This window comes from Melospiza georgiana, chromosome 1, assembly GCF_028018845.1.
Source record: "Melospiza georgiana isolate bMelGeo1 chromosome 1, bMelGeo1.pri, whole genome shotgun sequence".
NCBI lineage: Eukaryota > Metazoa > Chordata > Aves > Passeriformes > Passerellidae > Melospiza > Melospiza georgiana.
In genome coordinates, this window is record NC_080430.1 from 23,965,411 (window position 1) to 23,992,582 (window position 27,172).

At 39.2% G+C, this 27,172-nt stretch overlaps 2 protein-coding genes across 9 annotated transcripts in view; one reads left to right on the top strand and one right to left on the bottom strand.

The window, feature by feature from the left end:
• Nucleotides 1–705: 705 nt before the first annotated feature.
• KRIT1 (KRIT1 ankyrin repeat containing) lies at nt 706–20,863 on the bottom strand. 4 transcript variants are annotated; one of them, XM_058028499.1, is made up of 17 exons: nt 20,151–20,862; nt 19,252–19,373; nt 18,779–18,938; nt 17,618–17,710; nt 16,705–16,834; nt 14,373–14,616; nt 13,971–14,086; nt 13,405–13,548; nt 12,363–12,519; nt 11,989–12,096; nt 10,203–10,359; nt 7,920–8,071; nt 7,127–7,293; nt 5,188–5,275; nt 3,297–3,503; nt 2,874–2,990; nt 706–2,432 (listed from the first exon to the last, which is right to left on the bottom strand). In XM_058028499.1, the coding sequence occupies exons 2-17, from the start codon at nt 19,351–19,353 to the stop codon at nt 2,364–2,366; spliced, it is 2,211 nt and encodes a 736-aa protein (XP_057884482.1). In that variant the 5' UTR covers nt 19,354–19,373; nt 20,151–20,862; the 3' UTR covers nt 706–2,363. The 4 variants fall into 4 exon arrangements, with proteins under 4 accessions (XP_057884482.1, XP_057884473.1, XP_057884497.1 ...); XM_058028490.1 differs by having other exon boundaries at nt 20,035–20,861; XM_058028507.1 differs by having other exon boundaries at nt 2,323–2,428; nt 20,035–20,863.
• Nucleotides 20,864–21,775: 912 nt separating this feature from the next.
• The window catches only part of ANKIB1 (ankyrin repeat and IBR domain containing 1), an 88,466-nt gene continuing 83,069 nt past the window's right edge, over nt 21,776–27,172 (top strand). For 3 of the 5 annotated variants that reach the window (XM_058023029.1, XM_058023062.1, XM_058023054.1), the window contains exon 1: nt 21,776–22,049. The gene's annotated coding sequence lies outside the window, so the exon portion shown is untranslated. Of the gene's footprint in view, nt 22,050–22,217; nt 22,290–22,533; nt 22,588–27,172 lie in introns of those variants that run through there. The other 2 variants (XM_058023038.1, XM_058023046.1) reach the window with 2 other exon arrangements.

A 27,172-nucleotide genomic window follows, 5' to 3' on the forward strand; every position in this document is an offset into this window, starting at 1 on the left:
CCTGTTGTTCACAGGTTTAAGTTCTCAGTTACTCTTTTGCCTTACAGGGCCTTGCTAAGTGTTCCACTCAAATCTTTGCTTTTGGCAGCTGTACAGGTTCTTGCTTTTTAAGAATGTGCTTGTTGGATGGAGTGTAGGTGGTGAGCTGGGCATCTCATGTTTACAAAGGCACAAGTGTCAGCTTTGCCCATCTTGCACCTCATTTTCATTGGTGTTCTTGGTAGTGATATGAGGGTTCTTACTAATGGTCTGTCTCAGTGGTGTTGGATTTCTCTCTGTTGCCATTTTTTATTTCCTTGCTTCCAGATGAAAGGAGAGCACACACCTGCCTTGCCCCAGCAGGGTGGGCACTGCAAGCTCCTGTGTACCCAGGTGCCAGGAGCCTCTGGGACTGCAGAGTTGGGCTCTTGCTGCTCAAGATGTGCAACACCTACAAACCTCTGTCCTGCCAAAATGAAGTTTCCAGGTTCCTGGTAAATTCCTGAGCAGTTTCCAAGGTGCACTACTTTAATTTAGAGTCATGATGGGACTCTTCCTCTGGTCCCCTCTGATGCTCTTCTTACATACCTTCCAAAGATGAGCCTGTTACAAACTACCAAACTAATCCCCTTTGGTAATAACACTGCTTGGTGTAACATTTGTGTAACACTGGTGTAACATTTGATGGCACCTTCATGCTGGCTATAAAAATAGAAACACCAAGTATGACTTGTTGCAAACAATTTATTAGGGAGTAATAAATAAGAATGTAGCAGAAATGACTACACAGCAGTAAGGCATATTGATAGTATAGTTATATAGGCAACTGACATACCTTCCTAACATTTTCCTCTATTTTCACAAGAAAGTGCTATGTAGAGAAATGTATTTCTGATACCAGTGCCAAGTGATAGCAGGGATGCACGATGAAGGACCTGACTGTTGCATTATTTACCTTAAATAAATCAACAATCCATGAAAATTTAGGCCTGTGAAGTTTAAGTAGAAAAGTACAGCTTGCTAAGAAGGATACAAAATACAAGTCTCCTGTTCATGTTTTAAACAGCTTACTACTTAAATTTCTTAAACTGCAGTTACTAGTAAGGTATGAGTAAAGTTACTATACAACAGCACAGTTCTTTACATTCATTTTAGCTTTTATTTGAAAACTTAGAGGCAAGTGCTAATTTTTATTTTTTATAAAAGCTTTTCTTTACAAAATATTGCACACTGTTTTTAGCATGCAGTTTACACAGAAGAAATAGTCAAGTGCACTTATAACCCTGAAATACAACCAGAAACTTCAAAGATTTGTGTTACAGATTCTATTTTAACGTACAAGGATATGTTTCAGACTGCATAGAATCCCACCTTACACTTGGGACCCAACTTGTGGAGCCCCAACCCTGACTCTACAAAGAGCAGACAGAATGCTTACAAACAGTTTCTTCCTTGTCATCTTCATTCCTGCATCCTGCACTGCTTTTAGCCTGAAGAAACTGAATTAATTAGTAAGAAAATTAATTTAAGAGAAATAACTTAGTACCTCCTGTATAAGCTTTTGTTACTGCATATGTGTTGCAATCCAGGGTAGGATTTATAAAACTTTCTGAAGTCCTCTGAGTAAGGTTCATCTGTAAGTCCCTGTCTCCCTCTCCTCCATACATACATTTTATATTGCACAGCAAAAGTAAAAATCCATTTTACAAAACAAGCATGCTAAACATTCAATATGGCTTCTGAATGACTTAAAGTATTTCCCTTTTGGCATCCTCATGCAGTATTTTAGAATAAATACGAATACAAAGTATGAGAAAGTTAAGAGTAAAAATAAAGCGAGCTAAAATGTTTGTCAGAAACCAAATAAAAAACAAGAGTTTATCAAAAGTAGTTGCTCAAAGGTGTAACTGGTCTTTTAAGCATATTTATCAATAGTATCTTAAAATTAGAAGGTATCTACAAAATACTGCAACATATACCACCTCCTTGATGTTCCACACAATGACACAATGAAAAGTAAATAGGTTAACTGAGACTTGCTTAATGGCACTGGTAGTCCCATATTTCTCTGGGAGCAACAGCTTGACTGGATTCATGCTCGTCAAACTTGGTAAACCATTTAGATTTCATCAGCTTTATTGGTTAAGCTCAAGCCCTACAATAGTTAATATATGAAACACAAAAATACTTATAAAAATAATAGATATGTTGTATAGTTTTTTTAAAAAAATAAACCATGCAGCTTCTGTACAAAGTTAAAAAACTGTACAAATTGACTTTTCTACTGTGTAAAATTCATATACATGGAAGTCCTGTTACGAGGAGGAACAAGTTGTTTTTTGCTCAGCCATTGGATGCCATCTCGTAACTCCTGTTCATTTCCATCACTCGTTTCTTTCAGTTGGCATTAGCTGGCCATTTAATTTCATCAGCAGCTTTACAACGAGTCCTGCCTATGTAAAGGGATGCAATTCAGCTCTATCAATATTTCAGAACTATGACAATCAAGCACGTTACAAAAGCAATTCTCAGCTTTGTCCAATCTCAAACTCCATTATTTCTGATCACAAAGTTAGTGGCTCCAGCTCTCTGAAACTCATTATATTTGGAATCAATCTAAGAGAATGAGGGATTAGGTATATGCAAGAAACAGTATCAATTAAACAAAAGGTTTATCCTAATGATTATAGATGCATTTTATGTATTTTGAATTCTGAAGGTGTCACATGCTAAGAAAACAAGCAAACATTTTTTTTTAAATAATTTTGTGGGGGCTGGGCTTGGGTTTTTTTATACTTATGCAAGGGTGGTTAATCTCAAGAGAACAGAGGCTTGTGTATCTAATTTAGGAGAAAAAGAATTGCACATAAAGGATGTAAAATGATAGTGCTTACCTGTTTGGTATGTACAATAAAGCTCATTTTGTTTTCCAGACTGTGGATTTGAAAACACGTATCTCCATCTCCCAACTGCCACATAAAGCAACCATACTTCAGGCTGAGGAGTAAAGCCTATGAGCAAATGTAGGAAACTGTCACTCAGAAAATATCCTCCATACTTGCACACTGAACTTCCCTTCATTCACAAAGACAGAATTCAGACTTAAACCACTATGTTCCACAACACAGTTGTAGCTCATAAAGTAGTAAAATGAAAAAATACAAGACTTTTGTTGGTGACTTACAAAGACTTTAAAATCTTGGAAATTTTCAGTCAAGTTTAACTAAACAGTTGGATGGGAAATCACTTCTAGTACAAAGATTTGTGAGAAGAGAATGAAGTTTTATAGTTATCACTGGCAGTTCACTTAAGCTGACCTTTGTTTCCATGTTGAGGAGGTGCAGCCCTTTTACGTTTACTCCTACGTACACTTTGATGACTTTATGGCTACTTGAACTTGCTTTGGTGAATATCTGTCCTGTGAAAAAAGCTGCTCCATAAGTAGGAATTTCCCAGCAATTCTGCAAGAACATGCGCTGAAGGTGATGCATCTCCTTACTGACACCTTCACTGGTGCTGAGATTCTAAAAATAAAGAAACAATGGCAGTCAACAAGTCCTTCCAGTTGTGATTGATTGAAGAAAATCCATTGTTCAGTGCAATTCCTACTAAATGCTTATTTCCAAAGTGCCTTCCCATCAACCATCTTCCTACAGCTAAATTAAACCTTGGAGCCATGGAAAGGCTCAAGTGCTAGAGGAGACTGAGGCAAAACCCGGATACCTGTAATAGCCTTGGAAATCTGAGCACAGACACACAACCTCTGAAGGGCCCCACAGCTTTGTCTCTCCCAGAAGTAACTGGGGCTTGGGATCAGCAGCTATGCAACCATCTGACACCAAATGCATCACAATCCTTAAAAGTAAGTATTCTTCCTTCTTTTAAGGAGTCCAATCCAGTGAGACATGGTAAGATGAGCAAGTACCCCCTTTCAAAAACATGGATTGTTTTTTCTTTTCTAAGAAAAAGAGAGGTGCAGATCTCTTATCATTAATGGAGCCTTCATTCAGAATGAGACAGGCTTCTGTTCCTTCCTCTTCAGTAAAGTGCAGCAGCCAGAACAAACTATTGCTGGAGTGCTCCTTAAAGCAGAATAACAACCACTCTAACAAATAAAAAATTAGCTGGGCCATGGACAAGATCAGAAGGCACAGACACAAGGAAGAACACAAATCTTCAACAGTTAGGGGACCATGACTGTGGGTGTGGTAGACAGGATCAGCCTCTATGGATCCATACCCTGCCCTACAGCTTGCCTGAATTCTACGCAGCCATTTCTAACATGTAAAATTTTCAGAACAAAAGACTGCAACTTCTTTCCTCTTCTCCCCATGCCCCACACCCCAAAATAATGTCTCAAAAGCAGAAGTCAAGAAAGCTATGCTCATTCTTACGTATGATTTGATGACAGAGTAGATGACTTTGCTACACCATAGTCTTAGACCATCACTCCCTCCTTCATCTCTATCAGAAAGAATAGGAATGATCTGCTAATTTCTGACAAAAAAGGTGTGAGCACCAAAAGGAAGTTTATGACTGAGTAATCTCATCTCAAAAAGAGGAGCAAGGTTTGAAAACATTCACTAGGGGCCTCTGCAATGTTTCCTGGCAGCTACCTTTAGTGATGCACATCAGCTGGTACACTTCTCCTTCTGACATACCTCACTTTTTCCATAATTACTTGTGAAGACCACAAATTTAATCTGACCTCATTTGGAACCCACAGCCCTCAGTTAGATGCATTTTTACACAAGCAGCCCATATGCAAAAAATTTTAAACTTTTACTCAGTGAACTGCTCTAAACAAAGGAGCTTGTGGGTGGGTGGGTGTCTGTGTGTGCACATGCACATCAGCAGCACTACCTGGTCCTGAAGATACAAGTTACACTGACAAAAAGGACTTTGGGGATCCATTGCTATAAGCAGACATGGAAATTTAAATCAGAGTAGATTTTTTCACACCTATGCTCGAATTGGAACTGTGCCCAATACAGGGCATTGAAGGTAAATGAACAGATAACAAACACATTTACTTCTAACAAAGAGATCTGTATCTGTACAAGAAATATATTCCAACAACCCATCCCAAAAATTCAGAGCATACACATTTTTAGCTTTTTATACCGGTATTTCTGTTCATTAATTGACAACCAAATAGTCCAAAATGTTTGAGAACAGGATTTTCTACTACCTGCTTATCTATCTTACCTTGTATTCATGAAGTATCCTATTTGTCCAGTGAGGAGCTTTGCTTTTTAGTTTAGTTATTGGTACGATAGATTTAAGATTTTCTTCACTAAGAGAAAAACAAAGAGGAACAAAATCTTTCTTCACTAAACAAAGCAAGAAAAAAGAACAATGTCTGCCACAGTGTACCTTCAAGTCATATATTGAGCTAGACAGTCAGCTCCTACTCCATCTTGCCTCTCAGATGAGATGGTTTCCTAAGATACACTGCAATTCTGCACAGTTAATGAAGATCCAGCTTTACATTATACATCTGTGTCACACATCATGGACAGGGCATGGAGAGGAAATGCCAACAGAACACACAACTCACACTTGGCTAGAGAGCAGTTTGGTGAATTCCAGGTTGGAAGCCAAAATTATATACAAAATGCCATTTACATCAGCATATCACATACTCAGAAAATATGACAGACTGTAGATACTCTTCCTTCCACTCCTGCAGTCAGCACTACCAAGGACTCAGCCCAATTAATTTCCACGTTGAAGTTATATATTACATGACATGAAAGAGAAGCTACTTACATCAACTGCCTTTTTTAACAAACCCAAAATGTAGGAAACAAAAAAAAAACTAAAAAGAATGCAAGCCTTTACTAGTTTGCTTTCATGTACAATTAAGACAGTCTCAAGACCTAGTGATGTAAGCTATTTAAACTGTATTGGGCAGTATATATGCTCTGCCAAGCAAAAACCCTGCACAGGACAATGTATCATATCTTTAATGTCAAGGATACTCTCATACAAACAATAACTAGAGATGTATTTTTGGAATTACCAGTCTTTTAATGAACATTTATGTCTACTACAAAAAGAAAAACAGATTAAGAAACTCCTCATCTGTATGAAGAAGAACTATGTGAATGTGGATGGAAAGCATGTCCAGATGGCTTTTCATCTAGCCCAGCCTATCACTGCAGGTAGTCCTGTCTGTAGAGCCAAACACTTCCACTCAGCAGGAGCCACAGTGCTGATAGGCCTCAGTGTGGAGAGGAACACCACCCTGCAGCTGCTGGGAGGCAGCAGGGAGTAGTTTCATACAAAACTCAGCTGCACTGAGCTGCACACTCGTACAGGAGGGCAGTCCCACTTAAATCCTGTTCCCCTCATGCTCCATTGACTGGCTGTGCAACTGCAGGACAATACATGCAAAAGCCCATCAGGCCAGGGCAGCTCAGCTGATGCTGTGAAAAAGAGAAGATGAGAAGCATAGCAGCATTCCAGAACAGCACAGCTGCTGTTCCATGAATGAAATGAGGTGGAGACAGCAGGGGGTGAAGGTACACACAGAAGAGAACTGGAATCCTCATGGGCTCAGATACTGCTGCAGAAATGTATGTGGGAAGAACAAGCCATCCCAAAATAGCTCAGCTACTGTTCTGCTGGCATGCAGAGAGAAGGGGAGAGAAAAATACCATCTGGCTGAGCCCTACTGGTGCTATGGGTTTGACTAATTTGGTACAGCATTTCTCCTACAAATGACAGAAGAGACACAATATCACTGCATGGTCTGTCCAAAGAGGGAAAATCAATCCCAGACATTGGTCCAACTGCCATAGTAAGATGTTTCTTCAACATTGTCCAAGGTCTCAGTCCTGTCAGAACCCTTCAATAAATACTCTTGTTTATTTTGGTATTGCTGTATCTCAGGACAGCTGTCACACACTACAGAACCTCCACCCCTCTGTCTAGGACTACAGTAATTAAGATTAATACATTTTCACATACAATGCCCAACTTCCATTAATGCTATAAGGGTTACATGATTACTCTGAACTATAGCTCAGTGATGAAGAAAACCAACAAATATATTATACCTAAGGTTTGAGGGTTCCATAGGAAGTGCTATCTAAAAATACTTAATCTGACCCATAATTTTAAATTTTAAAGACATACTTACTTTAGAAAGCCCTGTTTATGTTTCTTGCTCTCATAATTTCCATAGACTATTTGTAGAAGCAGACTTGCCAGTGTAATCAGTTTTGCATCAGGTGATGTATAAAAACCTTTAAGTAAATTATATCTGGCCTCATCAAAAAGTATAAGAATAGCCAAGGGATCCTCAATCTGTTAAAAAGATTTAAATAATATTATTTCTTTGTAAAAAGTAAAGTAAGCTTAGAAACTATGAATTGCATTTCTCACTGATTCAGAGACAGAAAACAAAGGTGTGATCCTGACTGAAGTGCACATTTTAGTGGTGCTTTGTAATAGCAGCATTGTTTTTCATTGACTTACTTCAACACTTCACTGATCTAACACACAAATGAAAGGCAACTAGCACACCATGCCAAATCAAAAATACCACAGAAATACTGGTATCTGTGGATTTCTTCCCCCATAAATTCATTTTTGGTAATATATTTGAATAATACCATTGAAATCGACCAATTAAAAAACTGAAAAACAGCACAAGGAATAAAATCAGGCAGGTTGTTTTTAGCTGTATGACAGACAGAGACTGACACATGGAGACATTGGATAAACTCAACTGAGAGGGTGACTGAGAGAGAACAAAGGATGGCAGGAAGGCAAGAGAGGAAGGGAAGAATGTGAAGACTCAAACCATTATAGAAAAGGAGATGTCAGGTTTAAATAAGTTTGGAAATTACTACAGTCAGCATACACGCTGAGTGTTGATGGTTCAAGTGTTGTGAGTCTGACCATAATTTCATTCACTTCCAAGTGCTGACCTTTTTTTCTATTTCCAGTGGAAGTCTCACATCCCGTCTCAGGAAAAGCTGTGAAGTTTCCCTTTGAGGATCCAAGTTTGTCAGTTCAGTGAATATTTCAGGCCAGTCTCGAATATGCTGCAAAGGCTTGTGATATGGCTTCAGCTGGAGACCTGAAAAATAACAGGTTTGTTTCCAAATAAACAAACAGAATAACCCAGCACATACACACACACATACACACAATTAATTGCTGCACCCAACCCAGAGTACCTGAAATTGAGGACTCATTAACAAGCATTTTCCTATGTTTTCTAAACTGCTGTATAGAAAAGGTTTTGAAAATATGGATTTCTTGACAAAACTCTTAGCATCAATTTACTACATGCAATAGTGTTTAAACTTTGTTATTTTCAGTTTCTCAGGAGTGAAGCGCTATTTAAAAATTAATGGAGTACCAAGACTGGCCTTAAAAACCCAATAATAAAACTTGAGAGACTCTTGTCTCTATTATTGTAGAGAAATACAGAAAAATATAAAGTCCATTAATCTTATTTCTGACAGAAAAATACAGATATAATTTATCTTATAAATGTATTTGCCCTTTTTGTATATATATAAAAACCATAAACTTTTCAGAACAGACATTCTTCTTTTCAGAAGACACTGTTCTTTGTAATCTGTAAAATGTCTTGATTCTTAACAGGCTAAAATCAATATTTCACGTTCTCTTGTGTATTTGAGAGCTGAGAAATTGAGACAGAGCTTTCAGCTACAGTCCTGTTATGTACTAGAGTCTGTGTCTTTGGCTTACTCACTCACCCTGCCTGTCCTTGAGTTATCACTTGCCTTTTCCTAGGAGTGAGGTTTAGGAGGCTCTATCTGCCTCACCCTCACTGCTCTGGCTTTTACACTGTGCCATTTCACATCATGTGAAAAGTGTAAATGGATACATTACAGCACAACATCTTTCACTGGGAACAATCTGTTCATTTAACTTATCCATCTTACATTCAAACACAGAAAAGCATCATCTGTTCCACAAGCAAGAAACCTACTGTCCTTACAGTTGTACACAAACTGCAACATACTTTATAATGAACTTGTCCATTAGTTGTTTGAAGCCATGAATCAGGAGCTCATTTTCAAATCTAGGCTAAATATCTAGAGAATTACTTGCTGTTACACAAACAATTTATCAGCAATCTCTTCTCCTCAAATGCAAGGGTAATACCTCAATGATTCTAGGAAAACATTACATACATATTTAGAAAAGGCAAAAGCAGCAAGACTTTAACCCTCAAACACTTCCTTTTCTTCCCATTAACATCTATGTTTAGGTGAGGGTTCAGTAGTCATGTGGCAATATAGCAAAGTAAAAAGGCCAATGGTATGACACTGGAAGAAAAAGATTAAAGAAAAAGAAAAAATATTTCCTGCAATAATTAGAGCTACTGTAAAAAAATATTTAAAAATACCACTGTAGCATTGGCAACAGTAAATAAAATTTTAAATGCAAGGCTTCTGTGTTAATGACACTCTCAACACAGTATCCATCCACAGACCACAACAGAGCTTTGTAATCCACAAGGTGTCCCATAGCTATCATGTTGCAGCAGTACTGTTGACCACATTCTCTGAAAATACCCAACCACACTCATTGACTCTTTTGGGCTTCTACTTATCTTCTAGTATATATATCAAATAAAAACTATAACATCTTTTTATTTAGATCAGAAATACAAAAAAATACCATAAATATAAACAAGACATTTTACATCAGAATTCTCTCCCATCAAATATATTTGAAAACTTGTGTATCAAAAATTATTTTGGTGCAAACCACAGGAAAATTCATATGATTAAAGGACCTAAAGAAAAAACATTAATCATCTTACTTTAATTTGTAGTTTTAAAAAGACTAAACATTGGTAAAACAACTACATGCATCCAAACTCAGTCTGGGAAGAAAAATATGGATAAATCCAGGATAAGCTACTAGTAAGGCCTATGACAGGCAAGGTGCCCTGTAACAGAAAGGCAGCCTGGAACAGCCTCATCTTCCTGGATGAAATACATGATAGGTGCCAGAGTGATACAGTCAGACCTACTGAGGGTACCCAAAGTAAAAGCTAAAACCGAGAAGCTCTCCACAGCTCTGAAAGCAGTTTGAAGACATCAGGCTGTGAAGCCTGTCAGAGAGGATGCCTCCTACTCTCCTAAGACAGCATTACTTTTTCCTAAAGGCAAAGAGAAATAAACTATGATAAACCCTCAAGTATAACCATTGTCCCTTTTACTTACTGAGGTTCTCAGAACAGATCCAGATAGTGAAGTACTGCTGAGTTTCCTGGGACAGGCGCATGCCCTCCATTATCTGCTGGACAGTTGTGTTGTTTCCGTGCTTCAGCTCCACAGAGCGATACGAGCCATCCATACGATAAATCCGTGCCTTCTCATACTACAGAAATCAGGAACACATTACACAAACAATTTGTTAAAATCCTTTCTGTTTGTGTTTTTATCAGCAACGTCTATAATGTTTGGAAAAAGAACATTGCACAACTCGTACATATTTATTATTGACCCAAATTGCTTGTTTCATGTTCTGTGCAAGTTCTTATACTGTATTTTTTACAACAGTCACTCCAAGAAAGATCTTGCTGGTATTCTGAAGACCTCTGTTGAACTCAAAGGCAAGTAGGTATTTAAAAGTTCCCTGAGGGATCTGGGCTCAGCTGCCTATGCATATCCCAAAATGTTCACTTTGCTATTACTGGCAGGTTATGAATTTTTCCACCCTATACTAAAAATACTTATTTTTAGAGGGAAGCACCAGCCTTTACTCAGAACCTACAAGAACACAATCTCACTAAATCTTATAGTGCTCCTGTAATAGAATCTAAATAAATATTATAAATAATCATTTTCCCCTTCAGAACTCCCATAGTTTTCACTGAATTGCATGTGAGCCCATAGCATGTCTCCTGAAAGACATACATAAACATAAATCAGGTGCCTAAAGCATACATGCACAAGTCATAAATCTAAGAAGTGTCTTGTTTTCCTTTCTGTAACTGATTAGATGTTTCAGCTGCTTGAATAAAAACATTTCAGGAATTTGTTATTTCTCTTCCTCAAATCTACTAAGTCATCAAGAATTGAGTTCCTAAAAACTTCTGGAAAAAAAAGATGGATGGCTTGGAAAATGGCAACTGATTGAAAATGAGGTCAGAATGGAAAACATCAGTCTATTTTTGCTGCAGTAGTCACTGTCATTCCTACTGCAGAAGTTTATAGGAGAATTTATACATTGTATTAATTAAATAGCAATAAGTGACAACATAACATCACACATTACACTCTGAAATCTACTTAAAACATGTCCATTAGTCTTTAGAGTCATTAGACACACCATCACATGATCTACTGCACAATAAGATCCTTAAAATGAAGATCAGTTCCTTCCTTAATTATTTTGGAAATCATTCATGCAGAGTGAAATGAAGATAATTTAAAACATCTTGAAAAACTGACAGGTTTAGTACCACCTACTTACAGGGTTAGGTTGCATCTGAAGTCAAAGAAAAGAAACAAGTGGGTTTACATCATTTGACTAATTTTAAATCTACTTCAGGGTAAGAGAAATTGCATTGTAAATTTTGTTTCCTATCCTGGCTAAATCCCCACTGGCTGCCAAGGAAGCCTGCACTGAGGCTTTAACTGATGAAAAGCCTATTTCATGGAAGCCTACATTTAGTCAGTTGAATGCTCCTGCTTATCAACATATAAGAATGCATAAAGAAAGCTGATGGATGCATGATTAAAATTAGACATAAAATCAGTAGCTGATGTGATTCTTCTACAAATAAATTGGGGCATCATGTTTACATGTCTTACATGTATTTCTTGAGCCACGAAACAGAGCAGAAACATTTAAAGAGACAAAATGCCAGTTTGCCAATAGTTACACTAACAATTTCAATGTGCTGCACATTTCCAGTAACAGCTGGAAGTGACTTCAGCTCTTCTAAAAGATTAAGTGTAAATTAACTATAAACTTTAAAATATTTAGAAAATAAACTCATACAGGTTTATTTATGGCTTCCTTCAGTAGTTTTGCAGCTTCTTCCCACTCATTTTGTTTGTTCTCTTCACAGACATTCAGTGGAGATCTTCCTTGTTGATCAGTGATGTGCTACAAACAAACAGAAACACCAATTCTACATTGATTTCACTGGAGACAGGTAAATATTCACACATTTTTGAGATAATTAAAATCCTTGAGACCAGAGTTCAAACATTTAATTGATACACAATGGGAAAAGCAGAGGTAATCAAAAACATTTAACCATTTTTCAGTAATTGATAAACCAAATCATTAATCTGACACCGAAATATTTCTCATACACAAGCTAGAAATTGTTGCTAAATCTGCTATTTCTATACACAAACAGGACTTACTCTGTCAATTTCGGGATGATTTAGTAGAATTTGTACTATTTCAGCATGCCCACCTCCAGCAGCAAAATGAAGAGGAGAGCTAAGTTGACCATTCAAAAGATTTGGATTGCATTTCCCTTTCTCCAACAGCATTCGAGTGGCTTCAACTTTTCCATACCTACAGACATATTTAAATCAGAACAGACACAGCAAATACATAATAATTCTTTTCAGATATTCCTAATTATGAAAAAAGAGTTTTTTCAGATGATCCTATTTATGAAAAAGTGTGGCTTTTTCCACACTGAAGAGTTTTTAGCTTTCAAATTACACCAGATACAATTGAACATAATTAAGTTTGTAGAAATTAATATCAGTTCTACACTTCTTTGGTAATTACTGGTCTAGTAAACTGGTCTAGTAATTGTCTGGATTCACAATAGACACCCAGAACCTTGCTTTAAGCTAGCTAAGTTTGGGTAATTGCAGCAATTCAGTCATGGCAGAACAGAGTCCAGCTTTGTCTGGAAAAAAATAATCAGTGTGAGAATCAGAGTTCAGCTTCTGCTTGTCACACAGATGGATCCTGAGGATTCTTAACCCCCATGCTTATAACTGGTAACTCTTGTGTATATTTGATGTATAAAGTACTTACAAACTTTCTGACAAACACTAAAAAGCAAGTAAGAATGTGGGCTCTTTTAAATCAAGTTTGATTTTCCCATTATTCCTATCATCAGACATACTGACCACTATATATACCAAAGACTAACTTCCATGAAGATAAAACAAAAGCATTTTTATGACTGAGAAAAGCTTTCAAGGAGACTTACAGATTAAATCACAGAGTTATAGTCAGACATGTTGACCTCTGTAAATCACTTAGTCCAGCTTCCCACTTAAAGTGTGTCCAGCACCAAAACATGCTCAGCTCAGCTACTGCTGTGCTGTAAAACTACTCACAGGCTTTTTTCTTTTGGAGGCTGATAAATTACATAAATGAAGCACTAAAGAATCATGACAGCTAGAATGCACTTGACTGGCAAAAGTATGCTTGACTCACCAGCATGCATAATGGATTGGTGCCCAGTGGTCACTATCCAACTGATTAACAGAAAACTTTTTATCCAGAAGGTGGCTTAGCAAATCAGAGTCTCCTTCACAAGCACTGCGGTGAAGAGGGAAATCATCTACCCACTGGTGTTCCCTAGGAATTAAAAGGGGAAGCAGGAAAAATACCATGCAAAATATTACAATTGTTGGGAACATCAACTTTTTAAAAGTTAACTAGCATAGCACTAACCATAGATCTACATGAAGAATAAAAGAGAAGTTCATGCAGCTAAAATGTGCCAGTATTCATACAAATAAGTTTTTTGTCATGCAGAAATCAAGCCACAGCTGTATTTATTAGAGTAAGAAATGCTTCTCTAATGTTTATATTTTACACCTTTCTTGATTCATCCTGTAACTGTTGTGTTTCAATACTTTAGATTTCAAACAGAATTTAATTTAAAATATGTATTTCTACAGCGAAGCATAAATAGGAATCTCATTTTAAGTCTACCAAATGCTACTGTAAAATAAAACAAAATTATCCATTAATGAAAAAGGAATGTAACATAATACTTGTCCTCTGTGACACTGCTCATGCTACGTTGCCACTTTTCTCTTTTAGGAATCTGAATCTTTGAATAGTCTGGGGCTCCAAGGCCAAAGTATGGATTTATTACCACCTTGTCAACCTGTGAAGACATAAATTTAAACACAACTGAAAAAATATCTTACTGAGATTTGGCTACACAATCTCCCATTCCAGTCAGGTGTTCTCTTAAAACCAAAGTTATGATAGTAACATTTTATAATGAAAGAGAATTATGATCAAATATGAGGATTTGTAAAACTAGTGCACATTTACTGCTAAATAAACAACTCTGATGTGAGCACACACTCTTATCAAATAATTGAATGAACTCTGAAATGAAAATGTATGTCTGTTTCACAAATACAAAATGAAAATATAGTTCTTACCCTATTGGTATACTGAAGGTCAGATCCAAACAAAGGATTATAGATACACATATCTGCTTTCTCCAATGCCAGCATTTTACTCTTTATTTCCAGGGCAGTATAACCCATGTGCAATGAGCTCTCTGTTTGACCAGGTTCTATAGCATAGGCAGGGTTTATTACATTTGTTTTAATTCTTTCAAGAGGAGATGGTCTGAATAAAGCAGGGATGGAGTGAGACTGGGTGTGCCGTTCATCCAACCACCTGCAGGAGAGAATGGGCAAGTAATTAATTTTCAGGTAGAAAAGGATCATTTTGGTCATGCTGTCCATTATTTCCTTTGATTAGGGATTGCACATATCATAATCACACATTTAAATTTAAGGAAAAATATTATAATTTGCACAGCCAATTTTATAAGACTAAATTACTCCCTGAATGTGAAATTCGTTAACCACACTCAGTTTAACAGTTGTATTTGCTCAATTCTGTGTGGATGCAAACTCTTAAACAGAAGGAAATTATACACTAACAGTAACATGGGTTATAACCACAAAACCACACCAACATTTCATTTACTTTCAGTTTATTACCAGTACCACTCTGAACAAATTCTGAAACTTAAAGCTGTTTTTTTAAGAGTGAGTTTCATGATCTGTACTGACTTAAGCTTTTCAACTCACGTGTTTCATTAGGGAAAGACAGGAAAAGGCAGCAAACCAGAAGGTCCAGTTTTTAAACTGCTAAGTCTCTTTCACACAGGCTACCACCTGCCTTTTTTATAAAGCTCTCCTGAAGTTTATTCTCCTCTCAGTGCACTCCTACAGACAGTACTGAAGAGTTTTAGAGCTCTCTTATTCTGTGCTACCAGGGGAAGTCAGTACTGTACACCTGCTGCATTTTTCCCACCACATATGCAATATAACACAAGGCTCAGGACAAGTTGTTCATCTCAAGTTTTGGATAAATATATTTTTACCAAATTGTTAAATTGTTAGTGTTATATTAAGTGGTGCATTAAAGGTCTAAAGGCAGGTTTGTATTTAGGTTTCTGCACATGCTTTCTCATAAGCTTGAGGTAAAAATGTGCTTTGCTGGAATACACTAAATTCTATTTAATGATTGAGCCTGGAAATAGAAGAAAGAGAAGTAAGTACATGCTTGGGACATCCACTGACAGACCACTTGGATTTTGTCTGTCCCAGAAGCATACATAAGGATGGCAGAAGATAATGTGCAGTTCTCTGCATTTGCTTAAGCCTATTTTTAAGTCCTAAATCCAAGCTATAATGTCCTGCAAAAGCAGCATTCTCTTCACTTACTTATGGTCCTGGCAGAAAGAAGAGTAAAATTGTAGTCATTGTGCTATAAACACCCTCTAAGGTATTTTCAGGCATTTTTCTAAATATTTGGTAGATAAATTAGTTATGGCAGTTTGAATCTTTGAGAAGGATTGTTTCAGATTACATAAAGAATAAAAAATATAAACTATTTTCTATACCTCCAAGGGTTCTTGTGAAGCTTGAAACACTTTTAAGCAGAACTTAGAGCCTGAAGGCATTCAGCAAGCAGCAAATTTAACTGATATGATGGTATATATGGAAATACTACAGCTCTACTCATAAACTGTAAAAACCCTAAACACGGAACCTTTTAGGAAATAGCCTGTACATGAGTTTTTACATTAGCCAGAGGTTTCAGCTAACTTTACTACTGCAAATAAGTTCATACACAAGTGTGTCTGGTATTTCTTGGTTAAGGGTACATTAAAACAAAACAACAAAAAATCCCAAAACAACAACAAAAAAACCCCACTAAAACAACAAAAAACCTGTTCATGTATTCAAACTACTATAAATCTGGCTAAACAACTAATCACCTTTCAGAAAGTTAATTCCCTACTGCAAATAAATTTGTGTGTCTGGGGAAGATGCACTCCCTTTCTACAGGGAGATTTAATTTAAATGCAAATCTTAATGGTATACAATTACAGGGTATTTTTACTTCACTCTGGCAAATGTTCTTACTCAAATGACAATTATGTCATTTACAGAAGATTAAACATTATGATTCTACAAAACATTCACTGTGAGCATGAACTTCCAAAAAGCTACTTGAATTAGATAAACACACCATTCTTGAGTTTGCAAAAAGAATTTAGAAATATGCTGTCAAGGTTTCAATTTCTGATAAACATGAAGAAAATACCGTGATGATTTCCTTCTTAACCACAAGAATGCTATAAAAACTATGTGTTACATTGACAAATTATCTTTTAAATATATATTTATATTTTGATATAAAACATCAAAGTTTTCATTTTAATATATTTTTACTGATGGTGTCTCTTACTTATCCAAGGCAATTAACATTTTTGCAGTAAGTGTAGCAAAGTGTGTGCTGGATTCACTGCAGACTCTCATGATGTCTTGTAAACAGTAGAACACAGGGCATCCAGGACTGTATGTGTATTTCGTATTATCTAAAAAAGAAACATTCTCTGAAGACACATCCATGAGAAGAATCTTATTTTCCCTTCTGCATCTTTTGTAGTTACAAATCCCTAATTAAGACTATAACTTTAGACTAGAGTGACTTAATTTTCTCCAAATAATAATTGATAGCAATTACATACAATTCTTACATAGCAATACACAATGGTATCTATTTGATAGATTTTATCAAGTCTTGTAAGTAAGGCAAAAATGAAGAAGTTTCCCCAAAAGGACACATTTTATTTCAATATTTTTTAAAAATACTTTCTTGACAAGTAATTTACTTGGCTTTCTAAAGAATCTCTTTACTGTTTAGAGACTTATTTATTCTTCTCTGAGTACAGAACACTGAACTGAGTAGGACATCTTAGAGTTGCATTCAGCAAATTCTACACAAGGCCTGTGTTTTGAAATATAACCAAATGTACAAATACTGCTTGAACCAGAAGTGTGCTATTGTTACAAAAACGAAGGCAATACATTAAACCAAAGTTTGCTTCCTTGATTTAAAGTAACTTCTTCAAAGTTTAAAATATTCAGAGAGTTTTGCACCTGCCTGCACCTGCAACTTTTAATGTTTAAATATAGAAAAAGCCATATATCATATTAAAATATATCAATATCTCATATATTATATAGATAGAATTATAAATTTAATCACATATCCATGAGATAGATATATACAACTTATATATGTCATATAAAAAAATGAACCCTCAAGTGAACTTTGCTAAAATGGGTGTAGCTTCATAAATCATGCCCAATGTTACCTTTCACAACAGTTGGAACAATGTAAAGAGATGCCTCCTGGCCTGCTTTCTCTCCATCTAGAGGAAACTTCTTCATTAACACCACACGCTTTCCTAGCACATTATTTAAAAACAAAAAAGAGACAAGCCACAAAACAATTAATTAATCATCAAAACAAAGAAAAAATCTAGAGTTGGCTATCTGAAAGCTTACCAGACTCAATCTTCCTACTTTCTAGGAAGAAAAAATTATGATTATGAGCTATAATCTAAGGAAATTTATATACATAGGAAAACTAAAGAACATAAACATGTATATACTCATTAACATGAAAAATTATATGACTGTAGTCCTTTTTAACTTATGCAACCTCAGCTGCATATTTTAGCAGTGTACAAACTAAGCTTGGGCCATCTGAGTGAGCCCAATTAAAACTCTCCAAACTATGTAAGGAACAGAGTAATTGCTTTTAGAAGGCATTCCTCTATGTGTATTAATTCTGTTGCTCTGTGTTTGCTGCATTATTAGCTCTGTTACATTCACTGAGATGCAGTTATTGCCACCTGCAACATTTTACCACGTAAACAACAGAGATGAAGTCCACAGCAAAGACCAGAAGTCCTTTAGTCATTATACTTTATACCAACCTGGAATGCAACAGGCTGGCTAAAATAAATTTGTCAGCACAAGTGTGATGTTCTTTGCTAGATCAGCTATGTAACAAGGGAAAAAAATGTACACATCAAATTCCATCCATAAGAGATACAGTTTTGCTAGAAATATTTTCATATAGATACTGTCCCCTGGACAACTGACTTTATAATCTATCAGTTCTCTAGTCCAAGTCAAGTTTTAGCTTAAGTTATGGATGCAAAAGTCACTTTGATCTGGTTTACTGGAAGTTTAGCTATAAATCTAAACCCGAGGTGAAGAAGCAGCACACACAAATATTCATTTATAAACAATCCCTTAGTAAACATTTTATAGAGTTGGAAGGAAAAGAAAAACACAGGTACATGAAAGGCTTTAGCAGTATAGTTGGCTTAGGTTTTTTTTGATGAAACTCAAAATGTATCTTCTTTCTTTATATTAATTTTATGCTTTTGCACAACTTTGCCATGCCAATTTAAAAGACATTTTATTAGTGCTATCAGTAGTATATTAGACTAAAATGGTTTTACCTTTAATACCCTGATTGGCTGGTGAAATTGGTTTGGTGGCTTCTAATACATAATCCAAGATGCTCTGGGTTATCTCAGTGCCTCCTTGAAGTTTAGTTTCTAGCAAAACTTTCTTTCTTTTTTTCTTTTGGCCTTCAATGGGAACTTCAAGCAGCAAAATCTTTCAAACAATAATGAAACCAAAGGAGTTTAAGGGCAGAACTTAAAAACTACTACTACTACTACTACTACTATTATTATTATTATTATTATTATTATTATTATTATTATTACTACTACGCCACTGTAAAAGCAGTAACAAAATTCGAGAAGTACTAAATGTTGAGGAGTAGAATGGTGAAGTCAGAATGACCTCTGCAGCAGACTAAATAGTAAAAGACAAGGCTACATTCTCTTCCGTTATACTATTACTTATTTACTGTACTATTTAAAAAGCCAAATAACTAATACATAAAGAAAAGAAATAATTTTACTTCATAGGATTTAGCTCGATATTCCCGAGAATTGAGGCTAGCAGTATTTTTTGGACGAATCACAGCAACGTATGCATCTCCAATGTTTTCTGGGTTTCCCATCTCTCCGTCTTACTTTATCACTGGAAATAATAAATAAACAGGAAGAAAAGGTTCAGCTGAAAAAAACATCCAACAGCACACTAAACTTCAGGATGCAGTGCTCATATCCACTGATGCTTTGCATTATTCATTTATTGTTTTTTAGCTGGAGAAATGCCAGTGGCTGATATAATTCTGCTTCCTTTTCATGAAAGGGGGAAATAGGATGTCATAAAGATTTGATACAAATAAGCTTGTTCTCTAACTCATCTTTAAAATAAAAGCAATGTATTTTTTTCCACTTTGTAACTATTCCCCATTTTGCAAACCAGACAGAAGGCCAAAGAAATTTTGAACTCTGGAAAAAATGTGAAATTGAATAAGAATGCCATTTCAAAGTGACAAGCACTGTGATTTATAAACTGTGCCATAACAAGTATTGCACTTCTATGAGTTCCACATGGATTTCAAGAAAATACCTGCTTTTCATCTCCCCCTGCAAAGTAGAACACAGTCTTGCCTACAGCCAAGTAACAAAGCTGATAAAAATAAACTATAATATGGAGTCATTTGCTTAGTTTTATTTCAGTGGGGCTGCAAACTGGTGCACAATTAATTCAAATCAAGTTTCTAAAAGGAATACATCTTTAGTTTCTAAAAACATGAATAGAGCATTTAGATTTAACAAAAAGCTTTGCTTACCCTTCTGTTAAACCAAGGTGACAATTCCTAAAATCACAAAATTGTATGGAAATTATATGGAAAACCTCCTAAAGAAAAATCACATATCAGCTTCCAGAAAGAAGGTTATGTCTAACCATTTCCACCTTCCAGCTGATCATTCTCTTCATCTGCAAATGAACACCATTTCATTCCATAGCATCAGTAAGCACATGCTTTTTGCAGATTAATTCCTCCACATATTTTAAGTGTTAGTGTTTCTAGCTTCTCCACCTCTTCTAGAAGAAACAGAGGTCTTCAGATTCCTATGCCCTTAGTCCAGTATTTTTCCTGGGACCAAGACTACCTGAAAAGATATTGAAAAAACCTCAACATAAATAACAATAATAAGCATGGATATTTTCACCATCAGTTAAGATAAATACCTTAGTTAGAGGACTCTGTGATGGTATGTTAACAGTATAATATCTGAAGAGAAACAGCTAATGATTTGCAGTAGCAAATTTACAGTATTTACATCAGCATTAAGTATGCTATTTACAGTAGCATCTAAAAACATGAAATAAGCAACATGCTGACTTACAAGAACTCATACTTTAGGATATTAAGAATTTTAAAAGGAAAAAGAAACAACCATCCCTTATGCACAGCTGGGAATGATCTGCTCCTTGGGTTTCCTTACACGTGCTTGGATACACAGGGTTTGGGTCATGGGCTTGTGTGGAGGGAACCTGCACTTACGGCCGGGTCACCTGGATGACAGGTGGCGGGACAGGTAAATAAGCAGTGGGGGAACTCCCTCTGCCACTGCTCTGCACTAAATCCAGTGCAGAATGAGCATGTCTGTGAAACCGACAGCGCTGAGACTTGCAATATGACTCCAGAAAACATATGACTCCAGAGAGGGGTGTGCTGTAAGGATGTGACAATAAACACAACCAGATTCAGAAAACACCACCACGAACTGGTTCTGACCAAACCCAGGAGCTGACAACGCGGCCCCATTCCAAAAGCTGCCGGTCTAAGGCAGACGCCTCACCCAGGCTTCTCCCAGCACCGCCGACCCTTCCCGCCTCCGCAGGACCCGCCGGGAGGAGGCGAAGGGCGGCTCCCTCCGGGACTCCCGGCCGCGCCACCCCGGCCAGGGCGAAGGGAGGCCGGGGGCATCGGAAGCCCCGGAGCGCTGCCTCGGCTCGGCACGGCCGGAGGGCGACGGGCGGGAGGCGGCCCCGCGCCCCAGCATCTCCCGCCCCGCACCGCCCGCCCGGCCGGGAAACGCCCCCGAACTTCCCCGGCCGCGCCCAGAAGCCGCCGGGCAGCGGCCCCCGAGGGGCGCTCCCGCTGAATCCCCGCGGGGCCGGAGCGGCTCCCCCGCTCTCAGGACCGCCCCGGGACCGGGGTGAGCGAGGTCGCCCCGGCCCCGCTCCCTCCCTGCCTGCCTTGCCTTCCTCGGTGGCGCCTGCCGCCGCCTGCCCGCCGCATCCTCCCGCCGCGCCCGCCGCCCAGGCCCCGCGTCCCGGCCTGCTCCGCCCCGTCCCCGCCCCGCTCCCTCCCACGGCGCGGTGGATCCGCTTCCCGTCGGAGCCCCGCGGGCCTCGGCTGCCGATGAGTTTCCGGGTCGGCGGCCTGAACTTGTGTTGCCGCCGCCGGTTGTTGACCGCGGGCGGAGAAGGAGGGAGCAAGCCGGGGCCGCGGGCCGGGCCGGGAGCAGGAGGCGCGGCTGGCGGGCGGGGAGGCGCCGAGGCGGAGCGGCCGCCCGGGCCCACGGAGCGCCGCCGGCAGCAGCTGTCAGCGCCGCCGCCAAACAAAGGGGTAGCGAGCAGGCGGCAGCCGCAGCGCCGTGCCCGCGCCGGGGGCCCCGGCGAGCTGAGTGACAGCCCCGGCTGCCCGTGAGGCTCCCGCTGGAGCGGGCACTCCAGAGGGCGCCGTACCCGGAGTGGAGCGGCAGGGAGGAGCGGCCGCTGGGCACATGGAAGCTCTGAGTGGCGGGCGCGGAGGCGCCGGGAAGGGCCGGGGAGAGCCCCTGTGAGGAGCCGGTGAGTGCCCGCGGCGCTGGGCGAGGCTCGGGCGGGGGCTGCGGGAAGGCTCGGCCAGCGGAGCCCGCTCGCGGCTGAAGCCTGGAGGCTCCGCACATCGGGGCGTCGGCAGCGCCGCGCATCGCGGGGGGGCCGGCCCGGGAGGCGGCTCCGGGGGCGCCTCGGTGCCGTCGGCAGGCGAGGGGAGAGGGAGGAGGGAGCAGCCGGAGTGCGGAGGTAAACAAGCGGCAGGTTAGCGAGGTTAGTGCGCACGGGGCTGGCTGTGGGGAAAGGATGGCGGGAGCTGCGGGCTGCCGGGCCGGGGGATAAGGGGGAGCGAGGCCGCCTCCGGGCCGGGCTCTCGGCCGGCGGGGAGCGGGGGGCTCGCCCGGGAACTGCCCCGGTGGGGGGATCGGTGGCAGCTGCCCCGGGGCGGCCGGAACAATGGTAAAGTTTGGAGCTGCCCGATGGCCTGGCTTCAGCCAGGTCCCGCTGCTGGGCTCATGCCCGCCTTGTTCGGAGCCGGGCAATCCTGCCTGGAAGGCAGAAGCGAAAAAGTGTGAGTGGTCAGAGTGGGAGCGTGTGCTGCGGGGCGAGCTGTGACAGTGACCTGGCTTCCTGCCTCGCTAACGCCGGCAGAGCAGCCCTTGAATGGATTTAACCGCTCGCCATCTCGGGGGTGTGGGGTTTTTCTGGTTTGGGTTTTTTTTTTTCTTCTTTTTTAACACAGTGGAAAAAATTTAGTCTTGATATCGTAGCAGTTTTATGTAAGTAGCAGTATCCCTCTCCCAGGCATGTCTGAGCACATACTGGAAATTGGGCAACTTTTAAAAATTAATCCTTTAAATTCATGACTAGTCCGTCTACCTCTTATTTACTGTTCATATATTATGCAAAGGATATACAGAGTCACGAAAACATTCTCGGCAGAGTAAAGAACTAATACTACAGCCTAAATTGTTTGCATGGATCCCTCCATTATGACTAACCGTCCTTGATTGCACCTTCTTTAAGTGCATTTCTGTGCTTTCCAGTTCCAGAAATGGAGCTTTAGTTGTAGCCATAACATCAATAATGTGCTGTAATTTAAGTACATTCACCAAAGAGAGAGACAGCTTTTGAGAGGATTTTGGCTGCAGAGGTTAGCAACGAGAAGAGACTCTCTGTTTTCTTTACATGTATGGCTATTTTATCCTTACTTTTCATCTTTTTGATTTTCAGTGTGAAGTGTGGTGGATTAATTTTTCTTTAATCTCTTTTGCGTACAGAGGAAAATTGCTCTTCTTCCTTTGGGGGGGAAAACAGGCTTTAGTCATAAGGAAAGCAACAGCGTTTTTCAACTACTTAGAACATGTGACTTGTTTCTACATAGAAGCAAATTGGTAGAATTTATAGCAACTTTTTTTTTTCTTTTTTTTTGTGGATGTGGAAAGAGTAAATGCTTGTATTTGCAAATCACAGAAGAGGCTTCTGAAAACTTTAATTCCAGGCTTTTCTGTGATCCTGTACTGTGTCAATTCCTTCTTCAACAAATTTTACTTCAGTCCTTAATCAAAAGAATAATATATTTTAATAATACAGTCTATTATTCCTGAATTACAGTATTGCTATAAGTCTACTGAAAAGCTAAACAATGTTGATGGTGCTCTGTATTCCTGTATATATGCATCAGCAGAGTATTATGAATGAAGATTAATTTTAAAAGAAGGATTACAACAGTGGCACTCTAATAAAAATATTAATAGCCAAAGCCCAAAAGTTAGGCAAGTAAGTTTTTTGCAGTCCCCTTTATTTTTGCTCGTGCCATACACATCTAGATAGGACTAGGTGTGTATGTATGTAAGTACATGATTTGGCTTATTGCACAAAACATGGAGTTTCCTGGACATAGTTAGAGATTGCATGTGAGTTCATATGTATCTCTTATGTGTTCCTATCTGCCCTACACACTTCAGAAAATTAAAGAAAACTAAGCATGTAAATATGAAAAGGAATGCCTTCTAAAGCTGTCAGCTTTTATTCAATGGAATAACTATAAAAATGGTTTTAGAAAAAGTCATTATGTTTTTGTTCACTGTATAAAAACCTTGCTAACACTATGGTTGTTTTATTCTGTGCTGAACAGTTTATCTCTCCTGGTCTGTGACATCTCTGCTGTGATTGCTTATCACCATGTTTCTTTTTGTTTCAGTAGTAGGGCTTTGTTTATTAATCATTAACTAGTTTGGCTTGCAAGTTTTGTGATTTTTTCTTTTAAATTTTTGTTTATTTGTGGTTTTTTAGGATCCTTTTTCTTTTGTGTATTGGGGGGATATTTTTGTTGTGTTTTTTCTTGCATTGGGGGGTTGTTAATTTGTTTTTGAGGGGTTTTGTTTGTTGAATTTATTTTTGCTGTTCAGATGTCATGTAGTTACCGTTACCTGAGTAGTTCATTAACTTCTCCTTGGAATCTGATAACTAGAGGTTGCTGTTGGCAGTTGTCACTGTTGAAGTTTTGTCAGCTTTGCTAAGGTGACTCATGCCAGTAAGAGGGAAAATTGAGAAGCTGGAGGTTACTGATACGTGTGCTGAACCAGTTACGTTTCTAATCATATTACTGTGTTTGCATAATTGGTAATGACACATAGCAAAGACAGATCTGTTTTACTTGAAGAGCAGCCCTGTGGAAATTCTGAAATGTTCAAAATGACATGGAAAATTCTGTTTTCAACATCATTATCATTAGGCAAGACTTTTACTGCTTTTGCTTCCTCATTCCAAAATACAGTACCAAGTAGTTTTCCATGGAGCATTATAGAAATCACACCTATGTGTAAATTTTAGGGGGAAAGATTATTTCATGCAAAATTATATTACATTTTACATTTAAAGTTCAAGCCAGAGATGTCTAGCTAATGTTTAACAACTGTTGTTCATAACTGCTAAATGTCTTCCAGAATTATTGCAAACAAACACATTAGTCTTTGTTTGTGACAGTGGAAGGCCAAGTGCAAGGTCTCCACTTGGGTCAGGGCAGCTCCTGGTATTGATAGAGGCTGGGGGGTGAAGGGGTTGAGAGCAGCCCTGCCAAGAACTCGAGAGTACCTTTGGATGAAAAACTGGACATAAGCTGGCAGTCTGCACTTGCAGCCCAGAAAGCCAATTGTATCCTGGGCTGCATCGGAAGCAGCATGGCCAGCAGGGTGAGGGAGGGGATTCTGCCCCTCTGCTCTGCCCTGGTGGGAGAGACCCCAGCGGGGATGCTGCATCCAGCTTGGGGCCCCCAAACAGCAAAGACATGAACCTGTGGGAGCAGGTCTGGGGGAAGGACACAAACACAGAGCAGCTCTCCTGTTGCTGTTGACCTCATTTCAGAGAGACAGGGCACAACCTTTTAAGGAGCAAAAAAAGCTAGAACTTTATTTTATATATCCCTTTATATAGAGTTTTGTAAACCCTCCTGTGTCTATGGTAACAAGCTGTCATCTCATAGTAATTGGTCAGTCTTGGACAATGTGTTTATGTGTAAGAAAGGGTTGTTCGTGAGATACTGTTTTCATTCTTAAAGCTGAGATAGTTGGAGTTGTTGAAACAGGTGGAGGAAAAGAGCCTTAATCTGTAGAATTCTTTCTCAGGGAAACAAGTTGTTTTTTGCTGTTGCAGGCTGTTGTTTTCATGAGGAGCTGTTAGCTTTCCCCCAGCTGTGTCGGACTAGGATTCACTTTGTGAGGCCTTCTACAGGCCTGCTGTTTACAGCACACTCTCCCGTGGAGAAAGGCTGAGAGGGTTGGGTTGCTCACCTTGGAGAAGAAAAGGCTCCAAGGAGATGCTGTTGCAACCTTTAGGTATATAAAGGGAGCCCACAAGAAAGAGTTTTTACAGGAAAAGGAACGAGAGTTTTTAACTGTTTTAGATAAGGCAAACATTTCTTTTGACCTAAAGCTTATTTGTAGTATTACTAATATTCTTGAATTTTCTTTAAGGGGCTTTGTTGAGGTTGCTCAAGAGAGATTTTCATTTGATGGTTTCTTTAGATTTGTATTTTAAATGAGGTAAATTCTGAACTCTTCCTGTCTGAGGATAATTGCATTTAAAATATGGGATGGGTGGGAGTTTTCAAACAGCTGTGTTACAGTGTTGCAAAGAAAGTTACTCTTGTAACTTCTACTGTTTAATTCTGTACTGACAAGGAAGAGCAGGGGACAAAATTAATCCTCTAAAAGCAAGGTATATATTTGGTGCATAAACTTACGCCTAGAAATCAATGTTTGCACACAGCCTTCAGTATAGTAACATTATTCTTTGACAATAACTTAGTGTAGTTTATATATTATATAGTCACAACTGAGGCATTATATTACTAATTCTGTATAAAATAGTTTTTATGTGCAGGCTCCTATGTTGGAAAAGAATTCATTAAATTTCTTGAGGATTTTCCCTACTTAAAGGAGCTTCCCAGTGGCTTGTGATTACCATTTTGACACACCTGAAGAACTTGCAGTGGACATGATATGTAAGACTCCCTATGCTTTCTGCCCAGCTGAGTGCAGTGACTTTGAGGGGTATGGGGCAATGATGACAAGTTCCTGCCCAATGCCATAGAGGTGTGGCTCTTCTGTGGCTGCCTTACCTTCCCAAGTGCCCTTACGTAATACTTAAGAGCCTCTGCATGTGAAACCAGCAACAAGGATGATGGTTCATCTAGCTTGGTGCTGCCAAGGTTCACTTGACCTGTACCCTGCATCAAATCTGCTCCCACAAAGCAAAAAGGGTGGCTCATTGTCGCAGGAGACTCCCTTCTGAGGGAGCAGAAGGCTCAAAGAGAAGGACTCACTTCTCAGGGAAGTCTCTTGCTTCCCTGGGGCCTGCGTTAAAGATGTGGGGAGAAAGTGTCCTATCCTGGTGGGGCACTCAGACTAATATCCATTATGGATTTTATTTTTTCAGGTAGTCAGCTGTGAAGTTGTAACAAGAAGTATGAGGGCAGTGAAGAGAGACTTCAGGGCCTGGGTTAAGGAATGAGGAGCACAAGTAGTGTGCATCTCTGTCCTTCCAGTTGCAGGGAATGATGATGATGTTGCCAGGCCTTCTGGTGACAGACGCTGTACACCTATCTCAAAGGTAGAAAAATATCTTTGCACAGGAGTTAGAAGGGCTCATTAGAA

What these genes read in the sequence shown, in the direction of transcription:
- KRIT1 (XM_058028499.1), bottom strand. Translation starts at nt 19,353, where the DNA reads ATGGGAAACCCAGAAAACATTGGAGATGCATACGTTGCTGTGATTCGT. An exon ending in AGGAAGCCATAAATAAACCT is followed by an intron (nt 10,360 to 11,988) that starts GTATGAGTTTAT and finishes TGATTTCTGTAG; the next exon opens with TATGAGAAGGCACGGATTTA. An exon ending in GGATACTTCATGAATACAAG is followed by an intron (nt 3,504 to 5,187) that starts GTAAGATAGATA and finishes CTTTATTTTTAG; the next exon opens with AATCTCAGCACCAGTGAAGG.